This window comes from Diadema setosum, chromosome 3, assembly GCF_964275005.1.
Source record: "Diadema setosum chromosome 3, eeDiaSeto1, whole genome shotgun sequence".
Lineage (NCBI taxonomy): Eukaryota > Metazoa > Echinodermata > Echinoidea > Diadematoida > Diadematidae > Diadema > Diadema setosum.
The window spans coordinates 16,556,375-16,572,746 of NC_092687.1; the positions used below are offsets into that span (position 1 = coordinate 16,556,375).

The 16,372-nt window shown below is 39.2% G+C and overlaps 1 protein-coding gene across 1 annotated transcript in view; it reads right to left on the reverse strand.

Annotated features, from left to right (window-relative positions):
- LOC140226226 (transforming growth factor-beta receptor-associated protein 1-like) overlaps positions 1 to 15,238 on the reverse strand; it is a 74,250-nt gene extending 59,012 nt beyond the window's left edge. Inside the window, exons 1-9 of the mRNA XM_072306715.1 lie at positions 15,150 to 15,238; positions 12,264 to 12,396; positions 11,352 to 11,404; positions 9,812 to 9,905; positions 8,678 to 8,776; positions 7,277 to 7,306; positions 5,106 to 5,162; positions 2,866 to 2,970; positions 765 to 899 (exon numbers count right to left, since the gene is read on the reverse strand). Of these exons, the coding sequence (XP_072162816.1) occupies positions 765 to 899; positions 2,866 to 2,970; positions 5,106 to 5,162; positions 7,277 to 7,306; positions 8,678 to 8,776; positions 9,812 to 9,905; positions 11,352 to 11,404; positions 12,264 to 12,341 (651 nt within the window). The 5' untranslated portion in view covers positions 12,342 to 12,396; positions 15,150 to 15,238. The remainder of the gene's footprint in view (positions 1 to 764; positions 900 to 2,865; positions 2,971 to 5,105; positions 5,163 to 7,276; positions 7,307 to 8,677; positions 8,777 to 9,811; positions 9,906 to 11,351; positions 11,405 to 12,263; positions 12,397 to 15,149) is intronic.
- Between the last annotated feature and the right edge of the window lie 1,134 nt (positions 15,239 to 16,372).

The window sequence follows — 16,372 nt, forward strand, 5'->3', positions numbered from 1 at the left end:
GGACTCAAAAAAAGGTAAAATGGGTTAACCAAGTCAATCTTGAGTTTTTCATATTTCCTGAAGAGCTACTTTCCTCTACATTATTCTTGAGTTTGGGATCATAAAGCGAATGGGAAAGTGTGTTTTTAATTTTAGCAGTTTTTTTCTACAACCTTTTTTTTTTTGTAGAGTAGTGTAATTACAGGCCCTTTTACATTCCTCACAAATCTTTTGCATACTCTTCACTTTCAACTCCCAACAACTTTTGAAAGGATAATGCTACTGCTGTGTAAGCTGGCATTAACCATGGTCAGAATGTTGTAATACAGCATGCTCAATTTTAGCTTAATCTCTTCATTGTTGTCGCTCCTGCGGTAACTAGTTTACATAATGTTTTTTTTTGTCCCATTCATCGCACAGCTATAGCACGGCTTGGTAATTTAGCGCTTGAATAGACACTGTACTTCAGATCCTCTTTTCTCAGTTCACACTTTTCCAGAGTGTGTTCTTTCTCTGCAATATTTAGATAGCTAGGAGAGTCCATTTGAATTGAGTGTTTAAAGTCTGCATTTTCAGGATCTGCCCTTAATAACCAGAAATCCATGTCTGGCAACTTTTTGTTGGTTGTATGATGCAAGGTCACATATATCACAACAGACATCATACTGCTAAATAATCCACATTTACACTATATTAACAACATCTTTGGTTCCCAACAGAGCCTTATCCCATGTAGCACTGGGTGGACCGAGCAACTCAAGGCCAAAATTTACTCTTTTCCTCACCCTGCCAACCCGCTTGATGATGGGCGTGGTGTGTTCCGTCTCCACGGGAAACAAGTCGGTCACCTGACCCGTATCGTAGTTCACCAGGATGTACATGTTGGACAGCGCGACGCAGATACAATACGAATCTAGACCCTGGGAAGAAGAAAATACAAATATGAATAATAATGATAAAATCAATAACACCAATAACAAATATAATCATAAGATTAATGACGATAGTAATAAGAATAAAAGTAATCATGATTATCATAACATGTTATTTTTACAGAGCTAACTGAAGAAAACTAGAAAACTATCACTGAAGGTGATTAATACCCCCGCCCTAGTGTTGCTTTATAGTATGTGATGTCATGAGGGCAATGACGTTGATACCAAGTTTGTGCACTTGTCGAATTGGAAACAGAATAATTTTAGTGTACTGTATTATTACAGAGTTGACACTGAGTAAAAAACTTACAGCAAATGGAAACATGCTTTCCCCCAGCATCACTACACTTAAAGACCATCATATACACCAAATTTGACCTTCATAGCTTGAATGGTTTATTTTGATACAAAAATGAGTGGTTACCATGGCAACACATTTTCCTTATACTAACACATTGGTGTCTTGCAAAACTACACTCCTAGATCATGATACATACTAAATTTGACTTTAATTGCTTGAATGACGGAAAAGTTATTCAATCTGCAAGGTTTGGGTAAAATTGTGGTTACCATGGCAACGGTTTGTGTGACAAACACAAAAATTATGTTTTCCACATCTATACCTCTGGGCCATAATGCTTACCATGGCAACGGATTGTGTGACAAACACAAAAAACATGTCTTGCACATCTATACCTCAATATCATCATTTATCCTAATTTTCATTTAAATTGCTTCAAAACTGTAGGAGGAGTTCGCGACGCAAGATTTTGCAACAGACCGACTGACCGCCCGACTGCCCGCCCGCCCGACCGCCCGACCGCCCGACCGCCATCACGGTAATTCCTATATGCCCCCTTCACACTACGTGTGGCGGGGGTATAAAAATAGTTTCAACTTGTTCAAAAATATGTCAACTACAAAATAATCAAACACCTCTTTATTGTCATTATGTAACTTTGGAGACATTATATTGAAGTATAATCTGGCGAATCGGCTGACAGCTTAAGAAGCAATAAATGATAATGAGCAAGAAACCACAGGACTTAACTCTTCATGTGCCATGGTGGAAACCCCCTTTGTGCCACATTATTCTGAGACACTAACGGTTTCATGCTTTGAGAAAACATTCTGTTTTTCAAGTCTATGTAACTTCTTTAGCTTTCTGTTGAGCTGGGTCAAATGGTGAGTAAAGTTGTAGAGAAAATGCAATGCTTTGCTTTGATGTGTTATTGTATGACAAATCTATCATTGTTTTTCTTTCACATAACCAGTAGTTACATTACTGCAAAGTCATAACTTTTGCACACAAAACAATGACAGAAACTTAGAAATTACTCTCATATCCAGTAGGGAAAACCTGTTGATAGTCAATCACTACATGAAATGCAAGCTATATGTGAGAGGAACGGAAGCGTGAGTAACGCTTTCATTGTACCGCTGCATTTGGCGATTTATCAATCGGATTAGGCGGATTAGTGCGTTTGAGCAGAATATGCGAAGTTGGCACGCCGTCGACTGAGTCCGACGTGCGTGCGTGGCACATAAAGAGTTAAAGACTGTAAGCCCCCTATGAAGGATGAAGCAGTGATGAAATAGTGCCTCGTATATGGGCACAACCTCCACTATGACTGCCAGCAGCCTCTAACCAGGGACCATGGGATTTTTTGCAAATAGGGTCTCAAAATGTGCAAAAGATGTGAAGAAAAAAGTTTTGAAATTTTTTTCGAAATTTTTGAATGCCTTACTTGTATTTCTCATCATTGTTTCAGTGCTTCTCTGTTTCTGTATTATTATAATCATTACGATTATTTGTTTGGAATTTTCAGGGGACAATTCCACAGTCACAAAAAAAACATGCAAATCTGACTTGTGCATTTCCAGTGCTTGTGAATGAGCCTATTGGTTTAATATCATTTTGCTTCTTTGAGATGATTGTGAAGAGACTCACCAGGTTGACAGGTGTGTCCAGGAGGGACACATCCTTCACCAGGACCACTTTGTCCTCTGTCACCGAGTACACCTGGATGAGTCTTCTCCTCGTTGCCACGGCGATCTGCATCAGTGGTAGAGGTAAAGAGTGGAGCGATGACCCTGTACATGAGCTTCAGAATAGATAATTTTCAGATTTTGATCTGGACAGGACAAGATGGTGAGATAGCCCATATTCAGCTGCACCACAGTATTATAGTGCCACTGGTTTGTCATGGTGACTGTGTGTCTTTGAGGCAGACTACTTTGCCAGTTTATCGCTGCTGGGTGACAAGACCTTGTTTCTGAAATTTTGATGAAAATGACTTTTTTGATTAATGGTCAGATATTAAAGTGCTGTCCTGTCCACATCCTAACTGTCTCACCCCCCCCCCCCCCCCCAAAATAAAGTCACTATGGCATGTCAAAGGAAAGGTTCTCCCATTTGATATAGTGCTTTGGCTGCCATGTTTTTTGGCTCTCCTGAACATTTGACAATTTGTAGATACAAGGTCTTGTCACCCCAATCATGTTATGCACCCTGCTCTTTGCAATGACCGAATGAAACAGGATCATTTGAATGCATCTGTTGTGACTCTCTTACACATGGGATCTCCATTTCAAGTCCTGTCCAAGGGACAGTGTATTTTGCTTCTTATTAGAAAGGACGGCAGGATAGCACACAACACTGATCAGTGAGACGTAACTGGGATTCCAACCCAAGCCGTATGATTCTAAGGAAGATACGCTCCTAAAGCATATATCAGCATCTGCTTGTTATTACATTGATGCCCGCAGACTTTCAGGATGCAAGACAATTTTCTTTCTTTTCTTTTTTTTCTAGAGGAGAAAAGAAAATAATCTCTGATGACACTCTGGATTTGGATGCCATAAAAAGATTTGTTAAGTGTGCTACACAGTACATTACGGAGAGGACAGTATTGGACATGACAAAAATATAATGTGTAAATGTGTACTACACACCTGGAGGTTGATGTAGACTTAAGAGTTTTATCGCAAAGCTAGGAGCTTGTTCTCTTCGCATAAGAATACAAATGCTTCACAAGAAAAAAAAAATTAACAACATCAAAGTGTACATACAAAACTACCCAAAATCCCTCAGTTTAGATTGGCACCGTCTAAAAGACATTCTTCACTAGCGGGATATAGGGATATAGTCCTCTGCACAATTCATCCCAGCAATTACCGTCCCAAAGGTAAGCTTGTCTCAGAGAAAGTTGTCAAAAGGTTACTTTTTCAATACCCCACTCTCTGCAGAAACTGCAATACAAGAGACAATAAGTGTCCGTGGAGTATAAATGTGTCTGTGGAAAACTCATCAAAAGGTCGCACAGTTCCACTGCGATATTGAATACTGCCCTGAAGGCAACTATTCTCATGGGTGTTATGCTCCACAGGGCAATATTCTCGTGGGTGTTACGCTCCACAGGGCAATATTTTCCTGGGGGAATTGTCTGAGGGCCATAATGCCTGGGCACCATGGGCCCTGACATCCCGCAAGCTATATTATCCTAGAGAGGGTAATGTGTTGTCTAAGGGGATATTGTTCTCACAGAAATATTGCCCTATTTCCAAAATGCCACACTGTGAGCAGAAGGATTCTCAAAACACAGACACAGTATACTATCAAAACCGTTAATTATCCCTATCAAATATAGCTCTCCGAATCTGAACACGTGTGGCACTCTGACTTTTTTAGCTTTAATTCTTGGAATATAAACTTCAAGTTATGAACGTGCAATGTGTAAATGTACGCTTTTATGCATATATTGAACGACAAAGTACTAGTATTCACAGATTGTATCAAATTCTGCCTTATAATCTGTCGAATAATTAGAGTAATTTTCTAATCTGTAACTTCACATTTGATGAATGGAATTCTTCTGCGAACCGGCCTAATGTTGGGCCGATGATGCAAAACAACAAAATTATGGAAAATATCCATAGATGAACGACGTGACAGGGCTATAACCGCAAAACCGGAAGTGTACGTCCCAAGAGCGATCTATCGCAAGGTGATATCGCTTGATATCGGCTATATGCGATAGGGAAAATTGTTCCACTGGCAAAATTGTCCCTGGGGCAATACTTGTGTCTATGTGAGATGGATTCAATGTGCATGAGGCACAGGTGGAGAATCATACGAGGACTATATTTCAATGGGACTAAAAATGCTTGTCAAGTGTCACATGATCATACCTCCACACTGAAGGGACTTCCACTCCTTGGGTTCTCATTGACGCAGAAAGACGTCACCTGATAGATAAACACAGTGTATAATGACGAAGGTAATACTGAAAAGAACATTTAGCAAGTTTTGCACACAAATGATGCATTGCAAGATACTGATAATGTGATGATGATAATGATAACGATAATGATAAAATGTTAATAATGATATAAACAGCATAACTGTATCTGCTTCTTATAAGAAAGCTTTTGCATCGTGTCATGGCATTTGAAGTACTCAAATTATGTTTCCCAATTCTACTATATTGTACTGTTAGTAAGCAACATGTAGCATTACCTCCATGTGGCCCTTTATCTATCACAATTGTCTTAAGTTTTTTTTTTTTTTAGTTTTTTTAGTTGCATCTGCATTTGAATCTGGATATGCTTTTTTGCATCTGCCATTTGCATTTGCATTGAGATTTGGATTTAGACTGATATGATTGCAGCCATTTGTTTGTGTACAAATCTTCCAACAGGATGTGTCCAATAACCCCCCCCCCCCATTTTTTTTTTTTTTTTTTGGGGGGGGGGGGGGGTTCATGTGACCAAGACATGTTTTTGTCATTTCCAGATGGTTGTAGAAAATAAAAATTACAAATCAATGCTTTCAATCAGTCACTGTATGTTCCGTGAACAATGTTTTGGACATATGTGACCGACGACAACGGTTTCAGGCAAAAGTCGGGAATTTTGAAAATTCATTTTTTCACTGAATCTCATTGCCCATTTCCTAAGCTTTGCATTGATATAAAACACTTGTATTCTTCGGCACCATAAGTGGGCATAGAGAGAGAAATAAAATGTACTTTTTAAGTTGTTCGCTTGACAAAATTGCGAGAAAACAGGCTTTGAAGATTCACCTCTTTCTCAAAGACAATGTCCGAGCGGCGATGCGAGGGGAGAATCACCCATCTGTGCGATGGTGCCAATCGATGTTAAGCTCCGCCTCTAGCAACCACATCGCCTTCTGATTGGCTCACTGAGGGAGTCAAATTTTCCGGGCACCTTCCTCGGAGCTCAGCGTATGGAGCCGAAAAACAATGCATTTCGCTCGGGTTTGTTTACCAGTACGTCTTTCAAGATGGAGAATACGATAATTGCACGTCGTATGGTGTACATGTACAATGTACATGTGTATGGTGCACGCATTACGCAATGGCATCCACATGGCACTGCCGTGTGCATGTAACAGGAGCTGTGGCGAATCCACACATTTACAAATCGCGTTTTCATTGTGGTGCCTTTTGAAGGCAGAAAATTGCTTGTACTGGCAAGGGTCACGCTTCCTGTTTTTTTTTTTTTTTTGCTTTTACAAGACATGCATATGTTGCTTTGTTCAGTGGTGCTAATCAAATTAAAACAAACAAACAAACAAACACGACTTGTTAGTTTGGTGCGATCTTGACGTGTAGTATGTGAATATGATTGGTTACATGTGACCGCTCCTTTCCTCTCATCTACCTTCCATTGAGTCAGTCTGCTGTCATAATTTTTATTACAGTACAAATAGACACATTTGAGAATATTTAGTTTTCTTTCCACACGATTATGTCATGCTACATGATTTTTGTTTCACTTCCGTTGTCGAACATTGCGGTAGAATAGTTTGGATAGAAAGCCAAACGAAGACCACGCACTACAGACCGAGGGTATATAAACCACAAAGTATAGCAAGAACAATGGAGCATGTAATCGTGCACGCGTGGACAAAGCATTCCCCAAACGCTGCAACCGGTGTCTCAGAAAGCCGAATTATGTAAATGTATGCGATGCACCAGCCAATCGCATGCGAGACCCTGCGCCGTAGCAACGCTGGGGATATTGGCGCAGCGTTCGAAATGGGCTCGAAACTGACGAGTGCGATCCAACATAGGGTGCTTAAAATTCCATTTTCGATAGGAAAAACTTAGTCTTAAGCTATGAAATTTAGTGTGAATGTAGAAAACATATCAAAGATTCGATTTCTGCAAAAAACCTAAATCAACAAAAATAATGGTCAAAATCTTTGTACCCCGCCTAGGAGGGAATTTTCTCTTGCGACTTTTGCCTGAAACCGTTATCGCGGGTCACATATGCTAACAACATCGGTCTGAAAGCTACACTACAGTACATAATGAGAGATCAAGAAAAGTACTCACTCCTTTGATTTTTGCTCCACTTAGTATGGGCTGCAAGTGAAACATGAAAGAGGAGAACAAATATTAGGCAAATACAATCATATTGTATAATTATGTCAAAGGGTACAGTCGGGCAAGGACTAGGGTGTGCTACGGTGTATAACAGACACACCACCATTCTAGCACAACTATTTTTATCTCAAAAATTCCTATTGACTCCACAAAAGTACAATATCTGTGCAATCTTTTGTCATGTTGATGCACCATAATAAACATCATAGAGTAATACAGTATGTCCCCCAAAAAACTACAATCAGATTTTCGAACTGATAACACCCAATATGATTGATCTGTCTAAATGGTACTTCAGGGTCTTGAAATATAACATCTTAGCTCTATTTTGCAGAAAACCCCATTCGAATTGGTTAAGCGGTCACAGAGAAATGTTGATTGTTGTAAAGCATGTCACGAGTCTGATTCTTCCAATTTTAGCACTTCGATGCTCTTGTGTGTGAATACAATAGACAGAACTTGGAGGGAAGAGATTCCTGACATCTTCTACAAAATTCCTTGTTTCTCTTTGACCACTGAAGCAAATCGAAGGGGGATTTCTGTAAGATGTGGGCAATGAGTTATAGTTTCATACCCTGAATTTCTATTTAGCTTGATTCACAGTTTTTAACGATATCATTGTAGAGGGTACCGTTGTAATTTTTTTTTTTTGGACATACGGTATATTGCTGGTCCCTGCATGCACCCAGCCACAAGTGTCTGATCGATGTCTCATTGCCCATCAGGTTATCACATGATACGATTCATACTGTTTTTCTTTCTTATCTAAAGAGCACTGAATGGGACAGGGATCCTCATTATAACGAGCTGTTTGGGACTCCTGAAATTTCCTTGTTATATCGAGTATCACATACATCTGAGATAATAACAAAATAATGTCTATAAAGGGAATGGGACCTGCAAAATTATGCCATGATTTATTGGCATCTTGCTCCACTGGAACTCATTATAACCAGGTTTCACTGTGATATTTGAGAACATAAAGACATGGATGCCAGCCTCGATTGCAGTATTCTGAGGGCCGAAGAGATGTATTTTTCATGGAAAACAGTACTTTCGCCTTTCCTACAATAGCCATGTGAAACAACACAATTTGGTGAAGAAAGTATTTTCAAAAAAAAATCTGCAGTAATTTGGGGGTAAAACGTTACACAATACTGCAAAAGAAAAAAGTAACAGCTGTCATCCCTACAATGTTGCTCCTAATGCAAAGAGCTGAAGAGCACATCACTGTGCAAGATGTGAAAGGATGTTTTGCCTGGGTTTTCATGAGAGAGTATCCCAAGAGAGAGTTTTGAAGAAAGAGTTCAAATGGCAAACTGGGCATGGACTGCTCCACCCAGGACTCACCTCCAGGTTGAACATGTGGAGGAGAGTCAGGACGTTGTCGCAGAGAACCAGGATCCTCGTCAGGGCTGAAGCTGCCTGCAGCTGCTGGATTGGCTTTTTCTGTCGCGGGGTGGAACCATAATGAACAGCCAATCACAATCAATTAGAGAACGGGTCAAGAAACTCTACAATCTCATTGGTCGACAGCTGTGCATTGATATTTACTGGTCACACATTCAATACGAAATATTGATTATGGTTAAAGGTCCTGTATACCTTTGGGAACAGTGATTTAAAAATGTTTTCAAGATATGATATTTAATGCATATGTGTAGGTCTGTTGTATCACAAAACATCCTATCATATAAAATTTTCCAGATAAAGCCTAAAATACAAGGAGATATCTGTATTTTTCTCAATAAACCGTAACTGTAGACAGTTTGGTACGGAAACATTTTTATCATTTCTATACTATTGTTCATATTTTGTATATCTAAAAATACTTAACATCGATTTTACCGATTCAAATTTTACAGTGGTTGTTTCTATCCCTCTATTCCCTCTATCTATTCTAACACACATTTTAGAACTATTTTAAAGCACTAATGCTGGGTTTTTGTTTTTGCAAAATGTAAATTATGCCTTTCATGACCATTGCCACTGTCAACTTGCTATCATACACTTGCGGTACAAGTTTGTGGCACTTGCGGCAAAGCATTTGCCCAATTTGTAGCAGGAAATGACTGGCCATGCATCCAGTAAATTTCCCATTCATTGGTAATTGCAGGATGCAAGACTGCCATAGAACATACGGTCGCTGGGGTGACAAGACCTTGTATCTGAAATTTTGGTGAAAATGACTTTTTTGGAATAATGGTCAGATAATCAGTTAAGTGATGTCCTGTCCAAATCCCAGCTGTCTTACCCCCAAAATGAGGTCACCACGGCACATCAAAGGAGAGGTTATCCCATTGGATATAGTGCTTTGGCTGCCAAGTCTTTTTGCTCTCCTGAACATTTGACATTTTGTAGACACAAGATCTTGTCGCCCCAGCGACGATGTCACGATTAAAAATACAAAATTCATATTCAGGAAAAAAAAAGTGTGCATGTGGGAGGGGGGAGCGTGGTAGAGGTATTCACATAAATACTCACCAGAGCAAGATATTTGTGAGACTGCTTCTCAGAGAAGAACGTAATCTTGCCATTGGACTGGGCTTGCTCCTCAATCAGGTAGTGAATCACAAAGCTGAGAATGATAATAACAATGTAACACCCATAACACACTTGATTTCAATATGAACACTACCAAATCTCTTATCACGATAAACACTTTCATCATGATTAGAAATAACTTGCAGTATGATAAATCCTGTAGCGTGAATAAAAGATTACCGCACCATTATCAAATTGATGTCACACACTGCAGTCAAACCTGCTTCAGTGACCACCATTATCAAACATAATAACATGTTGTACCGCATTTACACTGTATACACACAGGTGGGCCTAGGAGAGCTCCTTAAGCCCCTCCGTTCTGTTCACTGTGACCTTTGGGTGTGCTGGAACCTCTAACTGTAATCTGTATGCACAGCCCACACCATATACAACTTCCAGAGCCCTGGTAACGTTAGTGACAGTTTATACAGAGTCAAGAATGCCTCAGGAGCGCTCCTGAGCCTCGAGAGGGTCATAACTTTAGAGCGTTTCAGGTCCGGACTGTCTGTTCATACAGAGCTCAGACGGGTTCAGGAGCGCCCCTGGAGCGCCCTGAATGTCCCGTATAAATGGGTGAAAATGAACCTTTCTCTGTAGGTCATCTGATCTGCCTATAAGAGACTGCCCTACCTGTCCCCCACCCCCAGCGTTACAGATTTCGGTATCATGGCACACTGCTGTTATTACTATCCATACTTTCATTATACTATCAGCATCACTTTTTACCACTATGATTACTACACTCAAGAATAAGCAAATAATCAATGTTGGTGAAGGTGATGGGACAAACTATCACTTCCGAAGCGATCTGGATGTAGCTATCTTTCCGAAGCACAGCTGAGGAAAGATAGCGTACACATTCAGATTGCCAAGGAAGTGATAGTTTGTCTCATTGCCTGAAACTAAAAGTTGATTATTTGCTTTAATATTCCACATCTAGGGTCCTAGAAATTCCCATTTTATTCCACATCTGAAACCGTTTTAGCTGTCTTTAGGTATCCTTAGGGCTTAGGCTACGTGTGCGCGTAGATGACAAAACAATGAATTTGCTGCGCGCACCGCGCGGCACTGAAGTGAAAGTGCGTTGCACTGTGTACTATCAAGTGACCTAGTTAAATGATAGTCCACAGTGCAACGCACTTTTATTTCGCGCGTACTCATCTCGCGTTATGACTGTATGGACTGCCAGAGATCAGCAAACAAACAGCTGTCTTTATAGATGACAAAACAATGAATTTGCTGCGCTCACCGCACGAAACAGAAGGGAAAGTGCGTTGCACTGTGTACTATCAAGTGACCAAGTTCTTCTCAGGTGATGTGATGGGCAAAACTACTCTTTATCACGTGATCAGCTCTTGACCAATCCTATAGCAAGATTCTTAGTATGTGGAATATAATACTGTCTATTGGGTATTACAATGAGGCTTCACGTGCGGTGCAGGTTAATACCTGTGAATCAACAATTAGACTTTCTTACCAGTCACTTGTGCCAATATAAAGGTTCTTTCCACAGCATTCAATGCACTCGATCTGGGACAACGGATGAAAGAGAGAAAAAAGAAAAACACAAAATCATGACATTATATGAACCATAATTATATAAACATGTACTTTAAAAGGGGACTTTACCCCAAAGATATTAATGTCGATTCAGTAAACATAGAAGATCAAATCAGGTATGTTTGAGGAAAATTGGACAATTCATTCAAAAGTTAAGAATTTTCAAGTTTTAGATTTAGTCTCTGTGTCATCATCATTGGATAAAAAGACAATAATCCTTGATATCAGAGAAGAGGAACTGTGTATTTAAGAAAATATCTAGAGAACAGCACAAACTCTTTTTTTTTTCAGGGAAAAATACACTTTCCCTTGAATTATTACTATCATATGTTAAAGGCAATATTATTCCACCTGCCTTCTGAATGGAGTAAAAAAAAAAAAAAGTCAAGTATCCTTCCCTTATGCTACATAAATTACAACCTGGTATGTGGAGTTCTCTTAATACAGTACTTTGTATTATCCTTCATTCTACAATGTTATGTATTCCACTATTATTATATCACAAACTGTTGTAGGGCTCCTTCTTATCGCACCATGGCAACATCTGAAGTATAAAAATTAACAACTTTTGAATGGATTGCAGAATTTCCTCAACCTTCATTTGTGTGTTCCACTGATATTGCTGCATTCACTCAATCCACATACATAGTCAATGAAAATTATCTTTTAACTTCCACAACATTTTGAATGACACCAAATAAATCATCAATTAAAAAAGAAAGAAAGGAACAGATTCATGAATAACTCAGAATACTGACTACATATAACTACAACATAAAAAATAACAGCAGTAGACCGGCACAAAGCATACTATAAAGGCATTACTTACAGATGTTTTGCTTGTACGTTCTCCAAGTAGCTTCAGCCGTTCCACAGCAGGGACCAGCTCAAAAGCCTTGATACTCATGGTGGACAATGAGGGACCTTCTTAAGCTTTGAATGAGGATCCTTCCATCTGAACACTTTTGTGGCAAAGAGACAGGTGTTCAAAAGTTCGATTTGTTCTGATTCACTCTAGAGGCCACTGATCGGTCTGCTGTTTTGAAAGTATCAGTTTGAGGATCACAATGCAACTTTCAATAATTAATACCCCTGGAGAATAAAAGGTCTCTTCGTCAGAGGGATTTGTGTAATTTAAGAAAACACAAGAAGAAAGATGAGAAGGAGGGGGAGAAGAAGAGAAGGAGAAGGGCAAGAATGGGAGTAGAAGGTGGAGAAAAGAAAGGCAGAGGAATAATAGGAAGGAAAGAATAAGAAGAAGGAAGTTAGAGAGGAGTTCAAGGAAATGGAATATGAAGAGAAATGAAAGTGATATGACGAAGAAACAAGGGAAAGAAAGAGACATAAGAAAAGAAGAATGTAACCTTGATGAAGTTCTAGAAAATCTATACAGCTTCCATTGCACACCCAAACTCTATTTATCAAGTAAAGAACACTTAAGTGCATCTTCGAATACTCTCATAGAATGTATTGGAAACATTTCTCTTCCCATTCCAATTCACAGTTTTCTGGATTGCCAGCTATTTTTGGCATGCAAGAAATCCACAACTCATCAAAACATCGGCATGATTTGTAGTCAATATTTTGGTATTAATTTGCCCCATGGCACAAGACACAAAGCAACTGATCAAAACACACAGTGTGTATAAAGTAGGCTAATAATATCCTATTCTGTACTTGTGGCTGGCCAAACAACATTGCAGATTTTTCATTGTAGATCTAGGTAAAAGATTAGGCCAAGATCTAGGTCAAGGATTATTTCTTCAGTTGAAAATCTCAGGTTGAAACATATTCAACATGTGAAATACTAATTCTTCAAAGTAAAATCCAAAAACTATGGAACATTTATGGTAATGATACCAGCATCCGCACCAAGGTTCGATCTCCCGTGCCAAGGTTTGACTGTGCGCAAGCCAAACGCATATAAAATTAAATTAGGTTTCTACATGTAGCAGGCAGTCAAATTTTGAAAGGTGTTGTGGTCGAATTACAGGTGGTTTGCTTAAACTAGATCTACAATAGTTGTACACTGTGAACATCAATAATGTGTCAATTAGCTGTTTGTACTTATAGGTTCTACTATAGTTTCAGAGCTACCAAGTCTTACGCATTGTGAGATCAAGCATCTAGGGTCTGTCTCACGATCTCACGCATGACTCCCATTTTTCTCACGCATTGGGAGCATAGCTTAAAGGATCATAAGTGAGAGTTGCAATTGAAGGCATATTTCCCTTTTGTCTTTCAAAATAAGTAAAGAATAGTCACTTAGGGCCTAAGTTAGCCTGACCAGACACTGTGAACAGGGTCTGACATGTGTTAGTGTTTCAACGTTGTAACCGACCGTCACTATTGACGGCAAAATCACATAAAATACCTTTTATTTTGTATGATTTTAAGAGTAATATAATTGCAACACTTACCTACAGCATATTTTCCTGATTGTTGAGTTGAATTCGGCGTTTTGTTGGTATCCAGACCTTATTGTTGAATTTTTCGGAGTATAGATCGTGCGGTGGCATCTTTTCCTTCGAGAGCTTCAAAAAATCAACAAACTACCACGCATGCGCATTCAGAAGTGGTTGCTTTTTACCTACGCCCGTGCGCCCGTGCGTTTCATGTGTTACGTAAAACTTGTAGTAGATCCGCGCGTGCTGCACCGGCAATGATTTGACCTTTTTGAGTCGGGGTCATCCGACTATCTCCGACTACCTACGTTGTAGTATACGAGAGTGAATGCTATTCATATAACACGCAGATGAGGAGTGAAGCAGTAAGGACGTTTACAGACCTGATTTCAGCCATAGATTTCGGTAAGTCTTAGACGTAATTAAACAAAAAATCGCATACCGGTTATTGAATGATGATCATAGATTACAATAGTTCCTTATATTTTAGTTTTCCACGATTAATAAAGATATTCATGAAGGAAACAGTGAACGATATAAGCGCGATAACAACGTCCGCGAAGGAAAAGGGGTGCAGCGCTGTCGCGATTCGCGACAGCGCTGCGTGTAGTTAGGCCTAAGTATGCACCAGCTTGCACCATTAAGACTGACAAAGAGCTAAAAATTGAAAAAGCTCCCAACAACCGTGGGAGAGCTGACAACCCCCTCCCACACCCTCCCCTCGCTCAGTCGCCTCGCTCCCTCGCTCAAGCACATATGCGCGCATGCCGAGATGCTGAGTAATGAAAATCTCACTCATAAAAATTTTTTGAACTTGCCATCTAATTGTTCTGTAGTTTACCATAACACGCAATCGAGGATGCCGAATAAATAAATTAAAATTCACTGTGGATAAAAAAAAAAAAAAAAATCCCTGCAAAAAATAATTGCAGCATTTAAAACACTCTCAATAATAGATCTGATAGTGATAGCAAAGGTTATAAAATGGTCGTGAGGGAAAGTTGTAGCAGCAAAAAAGGGGTAGTGCAGTGTTATGCGTGATCCAAAAACTCCATCATGTCATGTCCATGTTCATGTCTATGTCTAACGATACAACGTTAGTTAGACTAGCCAACAGCAGACTAATTTACTAAGTAGTAACTGTTACACTAACTTACAGCATGGAATCATATGAATGGGACTGGCCCTCTGTGTGGGAGGCTTTTATGCTATGAAAATGAGCTGAGTATGCTCTGTATGCTATGAGAATTCTGCAGAAATTTTTCCTTTACACAGAAGCACAAAAACGGTGATGATCAGAAAGAACATACCCCAGACTCTCTGACCCGTTGTCTTGATCTTCTCGAAATCCTTGAAAATAGAGTTCGACGCTCAGTGATATATGACAGAGTTGGTGTTGGGACGGCCTGACACAAGACAGTCGTATGGTGGCGCTCTAATAGGTTTTATGATCACACGACTGTTAGCAAAGATCCTTACACACCGACCTGGAAGAGATTTTTCTCCTCACTGGGGAGAAAAGCTCCTTGTACACTCCATACTAGGATCTTTTTTTTTTTTTTTTTTTTTTTTTTTTTTTTGCTATTTTAACGGCACTGACTACTGGAGGGCTCACACGGGGAAATGTTCCCCAAAGAGACGTGTGTTAGCATTCAAATTAAAAAAAAAAATAAAATCTGTAAAATAGCTTGGAAAAATGAGGTGTTTCATCTTCGGTGTTTTGAAAAAGTGAGGTATACCCTTTCATCCATCAAAAATTCTTAATTTCTAAGGGGAGTTCTTCAACTAAAAGGGTTCGCAAAGCCAGACTACGCCAGTTCTTTTTACTAAAAAAAAAAAAATGCACCCAATAAAATAATAGTCCTTTCAAATTCCATGAAGAAAAAACTGTCATCTTACAACCAAAGTGCAGTTTGTACAGGAATTGATACTCAATGTCTGCAGCTATTCTCTTTTTCTTTTCTTTTCTTTTTTTTTGCCAAACTGCGTTTCTGATTTTCAATCATTTTATTTTTCTTCATTTACTTCAGTCATTTTGGTACGATTTTGTCATGCGGTCAGGGATATTCCATTATATTTACAGGTATGAACCCTGATAACAGTTATGTTGCTTTCCAATATAACATCAACCAGCGGTTATTTCATAAAAAGTTGGCTTGATAGCAACTTGACTTGCTGGAACGACAATGATTATAGGTAACGTCAAGAACACAGTTTCCTGATTGGTTGTTGCTATGGGAATTTGCCATCGACATTCCAGAAAGAATTGCTATCCTGACATCTTAGTATGAAATGGGGCCCAATAAAAGTTTATACCAAGTCTACACATTACCAATGATGTAGGCTAAAAGTAAAACCTCTGAGTTTTTTTTTTACATGAACTTCCGAGATTACCGCTAAGAAAACACAATATTTAGCTGTTCAAAAAAGCATTGTCTGGGTTTTTTTTTCAATCTTTCCAGTTCAAATGAATTTATTGGGAATTTTCTGCATCGAATGTTACAAATGAAATACAGTCATTTCTTTTTGTTTT